This window comes from Podarcis filfolensis, assembly GCF_964270895.1.
Source record: "Podarcis filfolensis genome assembly, chromosome: 9".
Classification (NCBI taxonomy): domain Eukaryota; kingdom Metazoa; phylum Chordata; class Lepidosauria; order Squamata; family Lacertidae; genus Podarcis; species Podarcis filfolensis.
The window spans coordinates 62,477,450-62,495,579 of NC_139610.1; the positions used below are offsets into that span (position 1 = coordinate 62,477,450).

At 43.1% G+C, this 18,130-nt stretch overlaps 1 protein-coding gene across 1 annotated transcript; it reads right to left on the bottom strand.

Moving 5' to 3' along the window:
- Positions 1-790: 790 nt before the first annotated feature.
- Positions 791-17,109, bottom strand: IBSP (integrin binding sialoprotein; the record flags this gene model as incomplete). Its single annotated transcript, XM_083571795.1, has 6 exons — positions 791-1,775; positions 4,164-4,283; positions 10,126-10,200; positions 14,308-14,379; positions 14,480-14,530; positions 17,056-17,109. 6 exons carry the CDS (start codon positions 17,107-17,109, stop codon positions 1,212-1,214), a joined length of 936 nt encoding a protein of 311 aa, XP_083427921.1. The 3' UTR covers positions 791-1,211.
- Positions 17,110-18,130: the final 1,021 nt, after the last annotated feature.

Sequence of the window (18,130 nt, forward strand, 5' to 3'; positions counted from 1 at the left end):
GTGTGCATTTAAAGCCTGATTATCAAATTTGCACCTTCTGAAACACTGTATGTGAACCAAAACACAGCATTTCTTCAGAATTCGCACTTCTCTGAATTTTGCAATGTTGTTCTCCAACCAAATGTGTTTACAAAAATGCATATATTTGGGGAATGTGTGCATGAAAATGATGCTATTAGTGAAGATGACACAAGAAAAATGCATTGCTGTGGGAAACTGCTTGCAAAAATGTGTACATTAGTCAAAAGTGCATATAAAAATGTGTTTATTAGGAGAAATTTGCACTGAAATTCTGATTAATTTCCATCAGGATTCCCCCCCCCCCAAAAAAATTGCAAATTGCTGCAAGATGTGTGGAGAACTGTATTTAAGGTTGGAAGATGAAACTCTGGGAGAATTGAACCTTACAGGTCCTTTCATTCCTAGTCAGGATCTGGATGTGAATGTTTTATGGTTGTGCCACATAATGTTGACACCAGTACTTGAATTATAAGGGGTAGTGGAGGCTCAGTTACCTTTTATTATAAGTCCCATAGTTCCTATTTTCAGAAGGCTATTGGGGACATAGTCTGGCTAAAGTTAGGGGATTCAGTAGATGGGATATGTATATTTCATAACAGAGTCCCCTACCTTTCTCTCATCCTATGTCTTCACCTGTAATTTGAGTACTGGGTTTTACACTGTTCAAGCTAAGCAGATTTCAGCCTGGCTGGATAGGATGACCTCCGGGTGCCCCATGAAAACTGCTCTGCGCTTCCCAAAGGCAATGTGGAAAGAAATGAAAATGGCCTGGCAATTTCATCATTCTTTATCTTTACTTAGAGCAAATCCAGCCTGCAGAATGTTTCAAAACTCATCTTGACTTTAACAGAAACACAGGGGCAGAGCATGTACAGCATACGACACACTTCAGTTTGACAATAACTCCATTTGACACACTTCCGAACCGTTCTAAAAACAAAACTGCAAACCCTATAAAAAGTCCACAACGGGTACATGAATACTGGTCAAAAGCGCAACAAAAACAGTTATTTTAAAAAAAAAAACGAGACAAAAAGAATACATTTTCATAGTTAGCAATAAAAACTGACAGCAACCTCCACTCTCACTTAAAAGGCACCATGTTATATTGTGATACATCTTCCTGAGTAGGCATTTGCAAAGAACTGCCATGCAAAACATTAAGCAGGCCAAGAGACGGCTTCTTTTCTTCATTGGTTGTAGTAGTATTCTTGGCCATAGACGTCGTACCCATGGCCTTTGTAGTAGCTATACTCGTCCTCATAGGCTCTGAAAGTATCCCCTCGGGGCTGCCCATTCTCACTCGCGTAGTATTCTGTTTGAACCTCATAGCCATTCTCATAACCGGTGGTGGTGGTATCGTACGGCCACGGCTCTTCAGAGGGCGTGTCATAGTGCCACTGGTCCTCCGTGGTGGTTTCGTATTGGTCCTGATACTCCGTGGTGGGGAGGACTGTGGGGAGCAGGGTGGTGGGAATGGCAGTGGTCGCTTTGTTTTCTTCCCCTTCTTCCTCTTCCTCTTCTCCATTGCCACCATTTCCGTTCTCTTCCGCGGTGCTGTTGGTGCTTGTGCCGTTGACGCCGCTTCCGTTCTCGTCCACTGTTTCTGCTTCTTCCTCTTCCTCCTCTTCGTTTTCTTCTTCGTCACTGTCTTCCTCTCCCTTCCCTCCTTTTTCGGGAGCTTTGTCCTTTTCACCCTTTTTAGCTGCTCCTCCATTTCCAGGTTTCTCCAGGGGCTCTTTCTTTATAGGGCCCTGCATGGACACAAAAATATTGGGGGAGGCAGGAAGGGGGAGAAAACCCAGAGTTAGAAAGGAGGTAGGGTGATCCAAGGCAATCAATCCAAAATATGAAAGCTAGGAACATAGTATAACAACTTTTCCCACTAATCAACATACCATGTCCGCATGTGATCCCAAATAGCAGTGAACAGGAGTTGTCTAACCCTCTACATGATACAACTTTGACCGTGTATATATTAGCAGCAGCGTTCAAAATTCACCAGGCGCATTTTGCACCTGGCTATTGGCCACTTAAGGGACGCGGGTGGCGCTGTGGGTTAAACCACAGAGCCTAGGGCTTGCTGATCAGAAGGTCGGCGGTTCGAATACCCGCAACAGGGTGAGCTCCCGTTGCTCGGTCCCCACTCCTGCCAACCTAGGAGTTCAAAAGCACGTCAAAGTGCAAGTAGATAAATAGGTACCACTCCAGCGGGAAGATAAACGGCATTTCCGTGCGCTGCTCTGGTTCGCCAGAAGTGGCTTAGTCATGCTGGCCACATGACCTGGAAGCTGTACGCCGGCTCCCTCGGCCAGTAAAGCGAGATGAGCGCTGCAACCCCAGAGTCGGTCACGACTGGACCTAATGGTCAGGGGTCCTTTTACCTTTTACTATTGGGCACTTGCAACCAAGTGAAGATGCCTGGGCAGGATGGTGCCTGACGTCTCCTTCATATGGAGGTGCATGCCTGGGGAATTCTTGCATCTTGACTGCTTTCACACACTAGCAACACACCCTGTAGAATTCTATCTGCTATATTCCATCTGTATTGTACAATCGGAATGAATTACAGGAACCAAAAAGTCGTACTGAAAAATACGACTTTCGAACTATCTGCCTCCAAAATGGTAGCTAGGCATTCCGTTTTGGTGACTGTAACCCTGGTTTAAGGAGCCATTTGGAGCCTAGCATATATATCTGAGTTTCTAACTCTGATTAGTGCAGGCATAGGTAAACTCGGCCCTCCAGATGTTTTGAGACTACAATTTCCATCATCCCTGACCACTGGTCCTGTTAGCTAGGGATGATGGGAGTTGTAGTCCCAAAACATCTGGAGGGCCGAGTTTGCCTATGCCGGGATTAGCGGCTTAAAATGCAGCGAGGTTGTTTTCGCACCACTGTGTTTCATGTTGCATTTGCCCCATTGCTGTACACACTAGAGAGGGGCTGAGGATGCCTTCACCTGGTGCCCTTTACCTGTTTGGTTTCCCCGTACCTGCAACCCCTCCCAGACATCTATTGATGAAGCTGTCGTGTGCACATACACTGTCATCTGTGCATGTGCCACAGCCTTCTCAAATGTACTCTTGGCTTCACTGCCAAGTGAGTGCAACTACCATTTTCATATTGGATGGAAGGTGATTTGGAGGAAAACGCAGAAAGCAGCAGCATTCCTCAAGAAGCTACAGGATAGATATGGACTGTGGCTAATGTCACATGTTCTGGGCAGCCTTCCAGAGGCCAGAAGCTACAGTGGGTGGAGAAATGAATATGAATTTTACTCTTATACAGGAGGTTAGCTTCTACACACACCTCTCTCTATCCTCCTTGCGAGCAAGCAAGAGCCATTATTAGAGTTCAAGGGACACATTCCAGGCAATCAGAACCAGGGTTGCCATATCTTGAACAGCAAAAAAAAGAGGACTCTCATTTAAATACTTCTACTATATGTAGGCTATAAGAAGCTGTGATATATTGCTGAGGGTGGAAGGAGATGAGAAGAGGTAAGCAAGTCTTCAACCACCCATTATGTCTACGTCTCATCCAGAAAGTATAGCCCAGAGACATTTTGGCAAATTTAAAAATATCCACTGGGACAGAAATATTACCCCTGAAAAAGAGGACCTGTCCTGAAAAAGAAACACCCAAGCAAGAGGGGTAAAGCAAGAGGGGTGAGGGGTGTGGCTAAGGAGAAGGCGTGGCTTGGAAAAAATCCATTAGGCCAGATGGAGAAGTCTAGGGGGCGGCACTTGCCATTGCACTCTATTTATGTTAACTGTTTTAGGGTGCAAACCCATGTCCACATTCCACCTGCTGAAGGACCATAGGATGTGGTAGAAGCCCTGCTGCGTCCGTAGAGGACCAGATTTGCTGCTGCCATGACAGATATGCCCCTGTCTGAGTTGGATGAGGACCATGGCATGGGAGAGGGTAGGAAACTTCAACCCTTTGCCCCCCACAGCAGTCCTGATCTGAATCAACTCCCCTCCACCCCACTATTTGCAATGGGAGGGGAACTTGCCTTAATGCTATTGAGAAGAAAGCACCCCATTATATGGGATGGTTTGGGGCAACAGGCTGGTAGTAGCAACCTGTACAGCTTTCCATTTATTGCAGGGGTATTAAAGGGCCACCAATCTTACCTGCTTAGGAGGTGTGGCTTTGCTAGTGCCCTTTTTATCTGCAGTCACTGCTGCATTAGGAGCCTCTGTCGCCTCTTCATTCTCCTTTCCACCTTCATTGTTTTCTTCATTTGACTGTCCCTGGAGATGTATCAAAAACCAGGAATCTCAGGATTAATTTCAACTTCAGTAGATGCAGTAAACACTGCCCTTCTGCGTTTATAGAATGGGCAACTCCCCCTCTCCTTCCATTTCTTATGTTTGCAATAACCATATATCTGTTTAGCTTCCCTGTTTAGGGAAGCTTTTAATGTTTAATAGGTTATTGTATTTTAGTGTTTTGTTGGAAGCCGCCCAGAGTGGCTGGGGAAACCCAGCCAGATGGGCAGGGTATAAATAAATTATTATTATTATTATTATTATTATTATTATTATTATTATTACATCAGATTATGACTGGTGCATAGAGAAGACATTAAACAGCTCTTTATGCACTATATGAAGAAGACCTTTGTGATGCTCAAAAGCCTTCATTGTCATCAGACAGTGACATAAATTATAGCACCTGTCTACCTCCCACTTTGAAATCGTCCCAGCTCAACAGAGTCCATGGTGTGTGTAAGAGAGATTGAGACAGAGGACTCAGCTATACAGCTGCAAATAAAACGTTTTGAATGTGTTGTAAAGTGCAATATATAATTCTGACACAAGATGGCGGTTGTGAGCTATAACGAATTCAAAGCATTTTTCAAAATGATATTTTTTTTAAAAAAAGCATTTTCACAACGTTTTTAACATGTGTGCAGATTTCACCAGACAGACAACGAGACGGCTGATAGATAGATCCACATGCCAGACCAAATGAAATAGAAACACTGCTTACCATATTTTATAAAAAAAACAACAGACGAAGCTTGAAAAAAATGTTTCCAGGCTAATATTGGAATGATGATCCAAATGCACACATGTTGCATTGTGGAATCACAACTAGCATCTGGTATTTATTCTAGAGCAGGGGACAGCAAACTTTTTCAGGAGGGGGCCGGTCCACGGTCCCTCAGAAGTTGTGGGGGGGGGACTGTATTTTTTGGGGGGAAATGAACGAATTCCTATGCCCCACAAATAACCCAGAGATGCATTTTAAATAAAAGCGCACATTCTACTCATGTAAAAACACCAGGCAGGCCCCACAAATAACCCGGAGATGCATTTTAAATGAAAGCACACATTCTACCCATGTAAAAACACGCTGATTCCCGGACCATCCGTGGGCCGCATTTAGAAGGCGATTGGGCTGGATGCACACACATTTTAAGATTTAAATTAGTTTGACTGAGAGATGGGGGATTAGGGCACTTTCTGCTACAGCTGTCATCAAGGCAACTACCTGATATTTGAAGGGCAAACTGGGAAAGTGAACCTCAGGTCCTGGATCAAACATTTGCACTGGCACCAGTGCCCCCAATGCTGGCACAACCTCACCGCAAACTGGCATAACATCATGTTTTGCAGCATTGCTCTGGCATTGCTGTTGGTCAGAGCAAGCCGGGGCAGCACTTCTGTGCCGGGGCAGCAGTTCTTAGGATCAGGCAGTTAAAACACTTAAAATAAGATGTCGTCCAGTGCCAGTAAAAACCTACGTTATTTTCTTCTCTGTTGCGAGAACTTGCAAAATTGCATGGTGTGGCTGGCTATTTGGATAGCAGTCTGAGAGCATTACAACCTCTATAAAAAGCAATTATAGTGTTCTTGTTTGTTTAAATGTTCCTGAGGTTCTGCTTTTGTCGAGGCTGGACATAGCCAGTAGCAAAACCATTGAGATGGATCCGAGAAATACAGTGGTGCTTTCTGAATATTCGCAAGTGACATTCTGCTTTTCTACATACTGAGGCATGTGAATAGAAGCCTCCAGCTGTCTGTCATGGCAGCTTGGAATCCCAAGAGCCCTCTTTCAACTGCAGTATTGCATTTCTACCACTTACATCCTTGTCAGCACCTGGCAGAAGAGTGGAGGGACAAGGAAGTGCTGCCAGGATAGGTAAATAAGTGAGCAACAGCTCTGGAGGAAGGGATGCAATGAAGCACCCCAGATCCCTGTAGCAGCTGTCAGCTACTACAGTCAACTGGAGGCTTCTATGTGATTTTTGTTCCCATTGTTCCTTTGAACATATTTTCAAATGACTTAAAGTTTCTTAAGATCGCAATAAAAAATTATCAGGAAATATAATGTTTTCATTTAGTCCATTTCCATCCACCCCTGAAGGGCTGCTTGTAAGGTAAGTCTTACCAGGATCGGTACGATTTTGCAACCTAATTCAAAAGATCCCTGCATTGCAGGGGGTTGGACTAGAGGAGACCCTCGTTGTCTTTTTCAGCTCTACAATTCTATGATTCTATGACTGTGCTAACTACTTACTATTTCCCACTTGCAGCCCCACATGTCTTCAATTTCCCCTCCCCACTTTGTTCCTTTTAAAATCCCTAATTTACACTCCCCACCTCTTTGAATATATATATATATATATATATATATATATATATATATATGTGTGTGTGTGTGTGTGTGTGTGTGTGTATATTCCACATACATTTAGTAAATTGTGTTTTAGAGTACTTTTCTCCATACCATTCTAATTACTAATTGCTTCCCAACAAAATATATTATGGACAGAGGGTACAGTGCAAACATTGGCCCTGATGTTCAGGCCTCCTGCTCCTGCTCCCCCAAAAAGCATTGACACAGGATAATTGCCTCTCATGTGTGCAAATTACAGCCTAGCAGAGCTGGTAATAAATAAATCTTTACCTCTAAAGCCCTATTCTGTTGTAATTAGTGTTTGCCAACTGTGAGGATTATTTGTTTGTTTGCTTCTTTGGAAAGACAGTCCCCACCTTTCCATTTTAAAGACTATACTCAAGGCATTTTACAGCAAGTATTAAACACAACATTATATATATATATATATATATATATGAGAGAAGTTTTAGTGTTTTAACCATCTTCTTCAAGAGAAGAATCAGAATGTCCATCCCATCCTGGTTTTGCATGAATCTGTGTGAAAAATTGTATTTAAATATATATTTCTGAATGTATTTTCTCACAAGAGATACATGTATCCTTTATATCACTGTACACATTTATAAACATATTTTTTATCCTAAAATACATATTTCTAAAGGCACTTTGGTACATTTTATGGTGTTCACACAATATATTCAATAAGTGTACAGTCTATACCTGTGTACACAGATAGTTGAGCTGCATGCTTGTGGAGTCATTCACATGTAAATTTCACTGGGTGTACAGTTTGTGTGAATGTGTACACAACAGCTGACCTGTCCAAATCAACAAGTGTACACTCTTTCACACAAACCCTTGTACGTGTGTAGAGACTGCTTGTGACTTTGCACCACCAACAGCCAAGAGAGATAACTCCTTTCCCCAAAAAACTTGGGAACTGTAGTTAAAGGTGCTGGGAATTGTAGCTCTCTGGTGGGAGAAACTACAATTCCCAGAATTCTTTAGGTGAAGCCAAGTGCTTTAAGAGAGAAAGGAGGGTTGCCCAATTAAAGACAGGAGGTTAACTTTTTATTAGGGACCCGTCCAACTCTCCTTCTATGACCAGAAGCTCCTTCCGTTCACGCAGCAAGAAGTTAGGTTGCAAAACAAGGTGTTTGTCTCCCTAAAATAATTGTTTCTTATAACTCTTGCCACCAGGTTGCTTCACTTGGAAGCCCAATCTGGCACTTCTTCTGATCCACCAGGTGCCATCCTTTGTCCTCAGTCACCAGGCACTGCTCTGCTCTGCCCCTACCCTACCAGGCTCCACTGTGATCCATTGAGTCTCATCCTCTAGTTTCCAGATTCTGCCCCTAAATCTCAGGGCCTGCACCTCAGGAAAGCTGGCTAATTATCATGGTGACAAAGAGAACCTTACTCAGAAGTAAATCCCCATTGTTGAAGCCACAGAGAACCTACGAAAGAGCCTTTTTGGGGAAAGCCAAGAAGGCTTTCTCTAGTAACCAGAGAAATAGTAAAAGGTTGGGTGAGATGGTGAAGCCTACATTTAACTTAGACCCCCCCCCAATAACTGTTCATAGAAACAACACCTTAACAGAGTGGACCCAGAAGGCTCAGGGCTTGAGACAAATGTGTGTAGAGTTCTGATTCTCATGCAGGAACTTCATTTACATGGGAGAAAACATCTGCCCCAAAAGTACAATAGGACACTCTTGTAGCTTTTGACATCCAAGTCAGGCCAAAAAAAATCATTTTTTATAAATACTCTTGTGTCTAAGCACATATTGACCCAAGAGACCATAACGGTACTGAAATGAAGAAGCTATTCCAGGCTGTTCAGGTAAAATATGTGTTCCCCAAATAACATGTATACCAAGATACATATTTACCTAGGAGATTATATCAGCTCTCGGGGAGCTAACACGGTCCTGAGGTAAATACAAACATGGAGAAGATGCATAACAGCCAACACTGCAAATACGCCAGGGCCTGTGTCAGGGACCGTTGCTCTTTGTGGACACATTGTCCCTTTTTGTGTCAATGGGCTTGCTTTCTGTTTGACTGAGGTGGGTCTTGTTGTGGATGGCTCTTTGGGGACAATCCAAAGGAAATAAGACTCAAGTCCACTGGCTTAAGGAGACCTAAGTCCTACTGCAGGCATAGGCAAACTTGGCCTTCCAGATGTTTTGGGACTACAACTCCCATCATCCTTGACCACTGGTCCTGTTGGCTAGGGATGATGGGAGTTGTAGTCCCAAAACATCTGGAGGGCCGAGTTTGCCTATGCCTGTCCTATTGATTACAGTGGGGCTGAGGAGTAGTGGGAAAGCCCTTCCCAGATTCTACCAGGTTGTGGATTGAGTGGACTTTGTACAGTTGAGGGAGCAGGCGGAGAAGCAGAGGAAAGGCTAGGCTGAACCTTCCTCCATAACATAACTATTTTCTTGATGTAGGAAGTGATATCTGGTTTTCAACATCGCAATATATCACCAACTAAACATCTAATATACCAATACAGTCGTACCTCGGAAGCCGAATGGAATCCATTCAGGAAGTCAATTTGACTTCCAAAATGTTTGGCAACCAAGGCGTGGCTTCTGATTGGCTGCACGACCTTCCTGCAGTAAATCGGAAGCCATGGAAACCGTGTCAGACATTCAGGTTCCAAAGAACGTTCGCAAACCGGAACACTCACTCCGGTTTGCGGCATTCAGGAGCCAAAACGTTCGAGTTGCAAGGCATTCGTCAGCCAAGGTACAACTGTATATCACAATGTCTGAAATAAGGATGGAGCTATTGGCTGGCTTCATGGTTTTTCCCACATTGTGATTTTTGCATAACATCCACCCACACCCACACACCATGATTCATGATATATTGCCAGGTCAAAAATTATGAAACCAATGTCACGATATGGACTTCAAACCTGCTTTGGATGATATATCGTCCAGTCCTCACACACATCATGATTTGCAATATATTGCCAGGTCAAAAATTATGAAACCGATATCACAAAATGCACTCCCAATTGGTTTTGGATGATATCTCGATCGTATATATATCACAAGGTGTTTCTTTAAATCATAATTCTTTAGTTATGTGATTATCCTTATAAAAGAATACCTGAGGGTGAATTAAAGCTGACCTGCCCAAGTACTGAAGAACAAAATATTATTGAATGGTTCACCTGAGGACCATAACAGCTGCATTGGTATAAATGGACAAAAGTCACATCTGTCTCTAAACCTTTGGCTCTCACAATCTCTCACTGTGTCTTTAAGGGTTAGCTCTTGTTTAGATGACTTGAGACTTGAAAAATATTGCGAGGAACCAGAATGGAAACTTGTGGGCAGTTAGTAATCGTCACCATGGACGCTCGCAGAGTACAGTCTATAAAAACAATCCTGGTTGTTTTCTTACGCTCCTTGGTTTGTTGTGACCAATGCCAAACATGTCTCTTACCCCTTCTTCTTCTTCTTCCTCCTCCTCTTCTGAACTATCACCACCATAGCCTTCTTCGGATGAGTCACTGTTAAACTAAAAAGAGATACAATTGTGAGGCATTTCCCGTATTTCTATCACAAAACAGAATGCTGAATTGTACACATGTAAACGGTCAACTTCAAACACACACACACACCCCAAACAGCAACAATCCCATCTGCACTATACATTTAAAGCAGTATCACCCCACTTTAAATAGTCACGTCTTCCCCCAAAGAATCTTGGGAACTGTAATTTGTTAAGGGTGGTGAGAATTGTCGGGAGACACACATGCACCCCTTTCCCCTCACAGAACTACTATTCTCATATGTCTTTGGGAAAAGGGATTGATTGTTAAACCAATCTGGGAATTACTGTATTTTTTGCTCTGTAAGACTCACTTTTTCCCTCCCAAAAAGTAAGGGGAAATGCGTGTGCATCTTATGGAGCGAATACAGGCTGCGCAGCTATCCCAGAAGCCAGATCCCTCTTGCTGTTCTGGCTTCTGAGATTCAGAATATTATTTTTTCTTGTTTTCCTCCTTCAAAAACTAGGTGCGTCTTATGGTCTGGTGCGTTTTATAGAGCGAAAAATACGGTGCATGTATAGTGCAGAAGGAGCTTGGTAGTCCACATGCTTGTTATGCATATATATATATATATATATATATATATATATGGGGCTCCACATTCAAAGTTTAAAACCAGAAGGTCTCTGGTTTGTTCTGTGTCCTGCTGATACTGTGAAAGTTATTTCTTTTTTTAAAATTAGATTTACAGTGGTACCTCGGGTTACAAACCCTTCGGGTTACAGACTCCGCTAAACCGGAAGTAGTACCTCGGGTTAAGAACTTTGCCCCAGGATGAGAACAGAAATCGTGTGGCGGCCGCAGTGGGAGGCCCCATTAGCTAAAGTGGTACCTCAGGTTAAGAATGGTTTCAGGTTATAAACGCACCTCTGGAACGAATTAAGTTTGTAACCAGAGGTACCACTGTATAGACAGCCCTTCATCATAAGATCTCAGGGCGGTTCACAGAATAAAACACAGGATAAAAACAAGTAATTATTAAGAACAGTAAAACAATAACCCCAACCTTCCCATAGACACATTTCCCCCTAAATTGATTTTTGAATTCTGAATTTATTATTATTCACGTTTTATACTGTGTTTTATGCTGTTTTTTGTTGAATCAATTACTGTTTTTTTAAATTTGTTGTTAGCCGCCCTGAGCCCGGTTTTCTGAACTGGGAAGGGCGGGGTATAAATAAAATTATTATTATTATTATTATTATTATTATTATTATTATTATTTAAAAGGTTGTAGAATATTTTTACACACACACACTTATTATTACTATTATGTGTCCAAACTTTAAAAAAGGAGCAAGGATTATGAAAAATGGATGCTACTCAGCATCTGACCTTCAGCCAAAGAGCTCAGAGCAGCTTATCATAGAATCATATATTTGATTCCCAGAGAGACTTTCATTCAGGCTTTTTATACGGCGACAGGCCCACTGAACTTCAGCCATAGAGCTGCATGGGCTGGACCACACTTCTCAGCTCACATAGCACTCTACACTTTGGCAATGCTCTCAAGGGGGGATGTCAGTTTCTTCCTATCACCCATATAAAAAACTGGAATGTTGCAGAAGCATCCTGAGTTTTAGATTAGGAAATGTTATCCTATTACAAGCGTTAAGGGTCTGAACAGTGTACTTAGACACCCAAGATGTTTGGGTTGTATGTCTATATTGGCCTTAACCTAAAAGCCATGCCTGTTTTTTTTTAGGAGGCAAACAAGAAAAATATGAACAGGATTCATCTTCTACACAGCGAAGCACAAAAATATCTCTGTACTCGAGAGACATGCCAAACCACTATTCTGCCGGCACAACATTCCCAGAAGCAGGACCATTTTTAGGCTTCTTGCATGAGCTATCCTTGAAAACATGTAATTAGCATCCCCCTGCCCCAGCTGGAATCTCTCTCTTACATGCAAGAGTAGGGGTGGAGGGACAATGTCAATTCTGTTTGCGTTTCAAAGGGAACCTGAACTTACTTAAACAATATGAGACCTGAAACACAGCCATCCTTTGACATCCACAGTAATCCAAATTTTGCAACAAATTAATGTCTACAAAAATGCATATTACTTAGGTGAAAGTATGCATAAATTAAATCCAGTTGTGAAAATAACATGCAAAAAATGTGTTACCTTACGAGAAATGGCTTGCAAAAAATGTGTACATTGGTCAAAACAACATACAAAAATCTGTTTATTAGGAAAATTCTTAAGGAAATTTCCTGAGGATTTTTTCCACACACAACTCCCCCCCAAATGCTAAAGAAATGTGGAGAACTGAACAAAATTGGGGGGAAATGAGATGCTGAAGAGAACCAAAATTGTCAGATCCTTCAATCCCTATTTAAGAGACAATGATCAAGACTCCTACATATGAAATTGCCGTGTGAATAGCTGCAGGCAAAGGTTTTGTTTCCTTTTCTTATCTTTACAGTGGAAGTTGTTATTATAAGAAATATTGTGACTTGTATTCAGAGCCATGAGGCAAGTTATCTCATGCACTGCCTCCCTGGGCCATCAGCACTGATCTCACGGGACCAGCTTAAAATTCCAAAATTCTAAACACACACCCCCAGACACACACCTTTTTTGCGGTGTATGTGGCAAGGACCTGAAATTACAAAAGGGATTTCACATGGGGTTGTGGGTTTCATGGTTCTGTGACTTGTATGTCATTTCTGAGGGCTACACATAGATGGAGATGGGTCTATTAGGGTGAATGGCAGACCTTATTTTCCAGGGACAGTCCTGGTTTCAGTGGCGTAGCGTGGGTTGTCAGCACCCGGGGCAAGGCAAGTAATTTGCACCCCCTAACCCGTGGATTTGTGCCCCCTAACCCGTGGATTTCTGCCCCCTAACCCCCAGATGTTGCGCCCGGTGCGGCCGGCCCCCCCTGCACCCCCCACTCTACGCCACTGCCTGGTTTCAGATTTGGTCCTGGAATGTCCACCCTTATTTTCATCAGAGAAATGTTGGAGGGTATACAGTTATGCAGTGCATTTTTCCCTGAGGGTACGCATACCCCTAAACATTTTGTGAGTCTTTGTACTTTTGTCCATTTACTGTATTTATTTTCCCCGATTTGAACTATAAAATGGTGATTTTCTTGAGTCAAAATGAGAGTACAGTCATACCTCTGGTTGCGAACATGATCCATGCGGGAGGCACGTTCGCAACCCACAGTGTTTGCAGCCTGAAGCGCCGCGTCTGCGCATGTGCGTGACGCGATTCTGCGCATGTGTGTGATGTCATTTTGTATTTCTGCACATGCGTGAGCGCCGAAACCTGGAAGTAACCCGTTCTGGTACTTCTGGGTTTGGCATGGTCCGCAACCTGAAAACACGCAACCTGCAGCGTTCGTAACCCGAGGTATGACTGTACTCCTAAACATTTTTTTAGAAGAAAAAGCACTGGAGTTATGTGACCCCCGAACCAAGGAGATAAGCAATTATACAACCTTTAGAAGACATCTGAAGTTAGCCCTGTATAGGGAAGATTTTAACGTTTCATGTTTTATTATGTTTTCATATGTGTTGGAAGCAGCCCAGAATCGTTGGGGCAATCCAATCAGATGGGTGGGGTATATATAATAAAATTATTATTATTATTATTATTATTATTATTATTATTATTATGACAAATGTTGAATGGTATGGAATGGTGCACTGTTCAAGCAACCTCATTCTGCCCTTAGCCAACTCTTACTTGTCTGCCTGCTTACCTACATCCAATCCAGAAGGTGGCAGTAGCTGTGGCTTCTTTCTCCTTAATTTCGGGATTGCCATTATAGAACTCAGAAGGGAGAACGACAGCAAAACGATAATTTCCTGTCTGTACCTCTTATTGGCTCTGACTTCTCCTACTGTTGGCCTCCTAACATTCCGCCACACCAACCCCAATGGACACCACTTGCTACTACACAGAGGCAAAACACTAGAGCCATCATATAATAATTAATTAGGCTCAAAAGGGCCTCTAACTCAGCGTCTGTATTTGCCTTTATTTTGTGTCTCAGTAACGGTTCTTACATTTTTAAAGATTCGGGTTTGGCATTTTAAAAAGGAATTGCATTTACCTGATATCTCTTTACAGGTGGGTAGAGGTAGGGGTACCTATAAAGAAAATACCTATATCTGTTCTTGAATACCTGTCAGAAAAAAAGATAGAAGAATTTCAGCTGTTGAATTTAAGGAAAGCATCGACACATTTCATTCTGAACCGAGAATTTAATTTAGTTGACAACATACTGCATTTTCTTCAGAATCCTCTGCTTTGAATCTTCTTCTGAAGTTTTTTACCTGCAAGAAAAGAAGAGATTACTTAAGGCGGTGGTGATTTTCCTTTTTTTCCTGCTTGCTTAGCTGGGTTTGGGTGCAGGCCTTAGTGATTCCTAGGTGAAACACATATCCACAATAGAAAGGAAAGTGTTCTTTATTCCTTCCCCACTTTCAGGCTTCTGATCTGGGGTTGTGTTGTAGTAATTGTATTTTGTCCATACGTTGCACTAAAGTGCTGTTTGCTTCTGCTTTAGCTTCACCCCACCACCAAAGACACACACACCAAACAACAAGACTAGAGTGACACCTAGTGATGTATGCAGGATTGGCCTTCATAGATCAAAGCTATTTCTGCTGAGCAAAGAACCAAAACAGTTATCCTTTCTTTCTTTCATTATCTGTAGTGTGATGGACCTCTCTTTATATCTGTAGGATGGAGTTGGATGGGATATAGAAAAGAGCAGCAGTGTGATAAGAGAAAGAAATATATCATTCTAAACTGTACAAATAGAAGGGGAAGAAATGGAGGCAGTAAGAGATTTTACTTTCTTGGGCTCCATGATCACTGCAGATGGTGACAGCAGTCACGAAATTAAAAGACGCCTGCTTCTTGGGAGAAAAGCAATGACAAACCTAGACAGCATCTTAAAAAGTAGAGACATCACCTTGCCAACAAAGGTCCGTATAGTTAAAGCTATGGTTTTCCCAGTAGTGATGTATGGAAGTGAGAGCTGGACCATAAAGAAGGCTGATCGCCGAAGAATTGATGCTTTTGAATTATGGTGCTGGTGGAGACTCTTGAGAGTCCCATGGACTGCAAGAAGATCAAACCTATCCATTTTGAAGGAAATCAGCCCTTGGAAGGACAGATCCTGAAGCTGAGGCTCCAGTACTTTGGCCACTTCATGAGAAGAGAAGACTCCCTGGAAAAGACCCTGATGTTGGGAAAGATGGAGGGCACAAGGAGAAGGGGACGACAGAGGATGAGATGGCTGGACAGTGTTCTCGAAGCTACCAGCATGAGTTTGATCAAACTGCGGGAGGCAGTGGAGGACAGGAGTGCCTGGCGTGCTCTGGTCCATGGGGTCACGAAGAGTCGGACACGACTAAACGACTAAACAACGACTAAACAACAACAAACTGTACAATGTACTATGTGCAGGGATATAAGAAGCCAGAGATTTCCACCCCATCCTGTGTTGTTGTTGTTGTTGCCACCAGCGTTGCTTCCATTTTGCTGCAGTTCAGCTTCTTCTGCAACCTACATTATTCACCTTGCTATTTGCTGTGGCCAAAAGCAATCAAATCAGTTATGTAATTAATTTCAATGCATTTCGGTGGCAGGGAAACATCAGAAACATTTGCAGACTGAAAAAGACAGGGCCAATTTCGCTTATATTCTGTTTTGTGATTTCGGTTCCTAACCTCAGATGAACATGTGAATTGCAGCAATTTCTGGTCACATTTCCATTTCCGATGGAATTATCTTGCATTCCTAAAGGAGGCGATATTTTCATTTCTGTGAGTTAGCTGCAAATAATCAAAGCTCTAGGTGGGATACAACTTCACCCACCCACCCAAGGGCCACATTCCCTTGGGGGTTATTTGTCACAGGGGTGCAAAGCAGCAGCTCCCATCCATCTATTCAGATTGACACACAAGTGCATCCTATTCATCCATCACCCATTTATTCTCTCAGAGAGAGAGAGAGAGAGAGAGAGAGGGAGAGAGAGAGAGAGATGTACTGAGTTGAATAGGATCCAAAATGCAGCAGTCTGATTGGTCCTAGAACAATAGGATTCAGAATGCAGCAGTCTGATTGGTCCTAGAACAATAGGATCCAGAATGCAGCAGTCTGATTGGTCCGCAGGAGCCACCCAATCCAACTCCAGGTGGAAGTGAATCTGCAACCTGATTGGCCTACAGGAGAATCCCAGAATTAGCCAATCACGTGGGGCCCATTGTGTAAATAATGTATATAAAGGAGACATTTCGGGGGAACTTCCATTCCTCACTACTATGAGCTGGATAAAGAGCATGAAATCCACTTGTGACTCCAAGTATATTTCAGAAGTCAAGGAGAAGAGATGGAGCTGGAACAGAATGGGAAGGCTCCTTGTACACATCTTCCTTGGATGCTAAGCGGCAGCTGTTTGATTTTGTCTCATGAATGATATTGGTATGTCTTTCTCCTCAACCATGACTTTTGTGGTTGTGGCTGTGGCTAGGCAACTCGGACATCAATCCATGACCAGTCCCCACTGGGGACCTCCTGCCAACTTATCCACACACACACCCATTCTGTTTGCATATGGCTGTGTGACCTGAGCAAGAGACAGGCATATTGCCAATATACACAGAGTTTTCTTGTAGCATTTCAATGGTCCACCAGCAGGCAGGGCCAGCTGGCAGGGAATCCAATTGCTAGATGCAAAAACACAGAATGGAAGGGTCAGTACCCTTCAGAAACAGTTGCGATAAGTGTCATTGAAGTAGATGCTCACAATGCATCCTGTGCTACGTAAATAATTGCTGATTTTACTCACCGAGAAGGCACAAGCTATTCCCAAAATGCAGAGGAAGATTAGGGCTGCCTTCATTTTTCTGATTTCTGGAAATAAAAAAAGAAAATACACTTCTAGGTTGGGAAACCAGGCATTTATACATGACAGGTGTTATTTTCACTGTCCTATTCACACAATAAATGTGTGTTGAGTAAACACATGGAAAAGGAAACAAGGCTGTGTCCACTGGGCCCACCAATGACCTCCATGTGTCCATTGAGAAATCCTGGTCAGTGTAGACAGAATAGAGCTAGGTGGACCAATGATCTGACTCTGTATAAAGCAATTTCCTAAGTTTTGAACAGAACCTACAGGCCCGTTTCTTGGCAAACTTACAGAGCCTCTTGACTGAGAGCCAAAGACCAAGAAGGTGAGGTAAAGGTAAAGGGACCCCTGACCATTAGGTCCAGTCGTGGCCGACTCTGGGGTTGCGGTGCTCATCTCGCTTTATTGGCCGAGGGAGCCGGCGTACAGCTTCTGGGTCATGTGGCCAGCATGACTAAGCCGCTTCTGGCAAACCAGAGCAGCGCACGGAAACACCATTTACCTTCCCGCTGGAGTGGTACCTATTTATCTACTTGCACTTTGACGTGCTTTCGAACTGCTAGGTGGGCAGGAGCTGGGACTGAGCAACGGGAGCTCACCCCGTTGCGGGGATTCGAACCGCCGACCTTCTGATCGGCAAGTCCTAGGCTCTGTGGTTTAACCCACAGCGCCACCCGCATCCCTGTTGTTGTTGTTAATTGAATTTATATACCGCCCTATACCCGGGTCTCAGGGTGGTTCACAGAAAAGATCACAATATATAAAATCAAAGTAAAAACAATAACCCAATAAACCCCTCCCTCCCCCCAAAGCAACATTTTAAAAGGGTACAGGATGTCAATCAGGTCAACCAAACCAAAGGCCTGGTTAAAAAGGTACATTTTTGCCTGGCGCCTAAAGGTGTATAATGAAGGCACCAGGCGAACTTCCCTGCGGGAGCATTCCACAGATGGGGAGCCACTGCAGAGAAAGCCTATTTTGTGTTGCCACCCTCTGGACCTCTCGAGGAGGA